Source organism: Acanthisitta chloris, unplaced genomic scaffold, assembly GCF_000695815.1.
Source record: "Acanthisitta chloris isolate BGI_N310 unplaced genomic scaffold, ASM69581v1 scaffold20355, whole genome shotgun sequence".
In the NCBI taxonomy this organism is placed as follows: Eukaryota; Metazoa; Chordata; class Aves; order Passeriformes; family Acanthisittidae; genus Acanthisitta; species Acanthisitta chloris.
The window spans coordinates 14,871-18,026 of NW_008674501.1; the positions used below are offsets into that span (position 1 = coordinate 14,871).

Here is a 3,156-nt window from a genome sequence, read left to right on the forward strand (position 1 = left end):
ACCACTAAGGAGAGAGAGTTCATAAACATACATACTGGTACCAGCTGGAATTCTGTGCTCAGCCAACATCCTACAGGTTTTCTGGTAAGGGTTAGGAAGCATATTCTTGTAAATTCTTTAACTTGTAAAGTGATTGATAGTTATTTTCTACTTGCTGTGGTATTTAAGCCAGAAGTACAAGTAACTTAGACAGTACAAAACTGAAGATTATGAGCATATGTTTCCTTGAAGCGGGTAGAAAGGGATTAGATTATGATTAGGGATTTATTGTTGAGAGGGATTAAGCAACAGGTGTTTTTTGAGGTCACATCTTTGAATTGCAGCTTGCTATTCCAGAGAATTTGGTATCTGAACTTCCCCTTCCTACACTGGAAGCACTGCTTGGGAAATCTTTAGTTTTTAGGCACAGGAAGAAAACCTTAAGCATAATTCCATACTCCATTATGGATCCTGAATGATACAGCTGGGAAAAGGAGCTCTTGGAAAACCTTTCTTGCTTGTTCTTTCATACTGTGTTTAGAGGACTTTTTTAAACAAAAATGAAGTCCTACTTTAAAGGGCATTGCTTTAAAAATACAGCTTGAAACTGACAGGGCACTAAGCAGTCAACTTGTGGTTCAGTTCTATGGTTCCATGACTTGGAAACTGCCTTCAGTCATCTTTCTGTAGGAAGGTTCTCTGTCATCTGGGAGAGAGCATGAGAAAGAAACTACTCTATAAAGGATAAAAGATTCTTAATACCTTCATGGAATCATAGAATTGCTTAGTTTGGAAAAGACATCTAAGATGCTCAAGTTCAGCCATTAACCTAGCATTGCCAGGGCTACCACTAACCCGAAGGGGGTTGGTTAGTCATTTCATGTCTCACTAAAAAAGCAGTGCAAAATTTTCTGATCTATTTGACTAAAACTAGCTGCAGCAACTTATTTTATTCGCACTTCTGTGTTGTCTGTAACCTTGTTTCACCTGACACTTATCCCAGAGTTTAAATACACATAATTAAGTGGCTGGGAACTGCTGAAGGTCAAAGCTTTGCAGCGAGTTACTCTATTCTTCTACTGCTTCTTACCTCATTTCTTCAGACATGTGTCTCTGCACTGGTCACCAGTGCCGCAGCTGTAGTAGGCTCTCCTGGTCTCTCAGCTCTGGCTTCCTGTGACATGGCATTTACAAAATATTGTGAAATTGTTATGAAATCTCATCTGCCTGTAGCTTACCTGTTGTCTGGCCTTGTGTTTACATGTCCACTTTTTCTTCTTTCCTTTAAAATACTAAGCTACTAATCTAGTTGTTAGTAGAACTATACTACACGATCATCCAAGTTTGGGGGTTTTTGTTTTAGGGATGTTGGGGTTTTAATGTAGTTGTAGTATAACAATGCAAACAATATAGTTTCCTGTAGTCAGAACAGTTGTAGATAATCGTTCCCCAGTTTGCCATTTTACTGGTCCTTATGCTATTCCCTGCAAACTTATTTGCTGCTTTTGCCTCCTGATTAACTGCTAACAGACTTTTTCTAGTCATTAAACACTTTTGCCTTCTGCATTCAGTAGTAACTTCTGTCTTGCAGTCTACTGCCATTGCATTAAATCTGGTTATGTTGTTTCTTCACTGACAGCAAGAGTTTAGTGAACTCTTGCCCTGTAGTTTCATTCAGTACCCATTACTGCTGTTTTTATGTGCTGAGTAGACTTTTATGAGGGAAAGAATGAACGTTTATCAGGTTAACGCTGATTGCTTTGTAAGAATAATCTGCAGCCTTTTGCCTTTAAAACCTCAGATTAATTCCAGCTCTAATATAAATGGAAGGTAAATTATAAGTCTTAAATTTAATTTAGTCATTAGGGCCTTTCGTAATCCAAGGGATGGCCTGCAGGCAGCTATCCTTGCACTCACAGTAGCTCTTAGTCCAATAGGGTTTAGGCCTGGAAAGGGTCAAGTCTAAAATGCCCTCTCATTTAACCAGAAGATCATTCCAATCCTGTGTTGAGTAGGAAAGCCTGCGGAGCAATCTGGATAAGACAGCAGAATGAGTGCCCCAATTAAGTTTGCTGGTGTGATAACAGAAATCTAATTGAGGTTTAAGTGTGTATCTTACAGAGGTTACGGTAGTGCATCGAAGCGTAGAGACTACTGTATGTAAAGTACTGTGTTAACACCTAGAAATAGCTTTCAATACATTTTAAACAATGCTTTTTGTTTTTCTCCTTAGATCAACGTTCGAGTTGTTACTATGGATGCAGAGCTGGAGTTTGCCATCCAGCCAAACACTACAGGCAAACAGCTGTTTGACCAGGTCAGTGAAGGGTTGGTATGGGCTCGTGTTGTTTTAAGTTTGGAGTACGTTTCAGACTACAGTGTTTTCTTAAGATTGGATTCCAAACCTATCTTTCTTCTCTCTACCTCCTAATCAAAGGCCCCTGGTCTGAACTAAGATCTCTAAATTCCATCACAGTAAAAAACCCAAACAAACATACCTGCAAAGGTTTTTGCATGTTCCAGTGAAACCTGTCTTCCTAGCATGCTGGGTGGTGAAATGTCACAAGGGACGGCATAGGTAGCATGTGAAAATGCACCTCTTGCTTTGACATACAGCTTAGCTCTTACATAGTTCTTAAATTCTAAGGTTGAGATGTTGTCCCTGTGCACAAAACTCTTCAGAATCAGGTCTTCAGATGGCTGATGAAGGTGTTGGCATAGCTGCATTCATTCAGAAGCTAGGTTGAAGGTAGCTGCTTGCCAAAGGTGTTTGACTTTGTCAAACTACTGGAAAACCAGAAGAGTTTGTGATTTCCATGCAGCATTTATAGGCAACATGCCTTGTAAGAAGCCTCTGTGCAGCAGGATTGAGCAGAGACTTGCACAGCCTGCCCTCTGGGATTCCCAGGGGAGTGGAGGGCATGAGGGAGAGGCCAAGACTCTCCTCCCTTACTGTTATTCTTCCTGCTACTGCACTAACAATATACAGGTCTGTTTGAAGATGAACCTACAAAGGTCAGATAAAGACAACTAAAATAAACAACGTGCCCTTTGTAAAACTTTGTTATTATTGTCTTAAATAGCATGCTGTTACAAAACTGAAATAAGGCCTAGATTTCAGCAAAAAAAATTTTACTTACTGCTTTAGAATTAAAAAGCAATACTAGTTTCTAGCCA

At 39.7% G+C, this 3,156-nt stretch overlaps 1 protein-coding gene across 2 annotated transcripts in view; it reads left to right on the plus strand.

The window, feature by feature from the left end:
• The first annotated feature begins 2,217 nt into the window (after window positions 1-2,217).
• EZR (ezrin) overlaps window positions 2,218-3,156 on the plus strand; it is a 17,899-nt gene continuing 16,960 nt past the window's right edge. Inside the window, exon 1 of one of the 2 annotated variants that reach the window (XM_009075372.1) lies at window positions 2,218-2,296. In XM_009075372.1, coding sequence (XP_009073620.1) covers window positions 2,234-2,296 — 63 coding nt within the window. In that variant the 5' untranslated portion in view covers window positions 2,218-2,233. The remainder of the gene's footprint in view (window positions 2,297-3,156) is intronic. The other variant, XM_009075373.1, reaches the window with a different exon arrangement.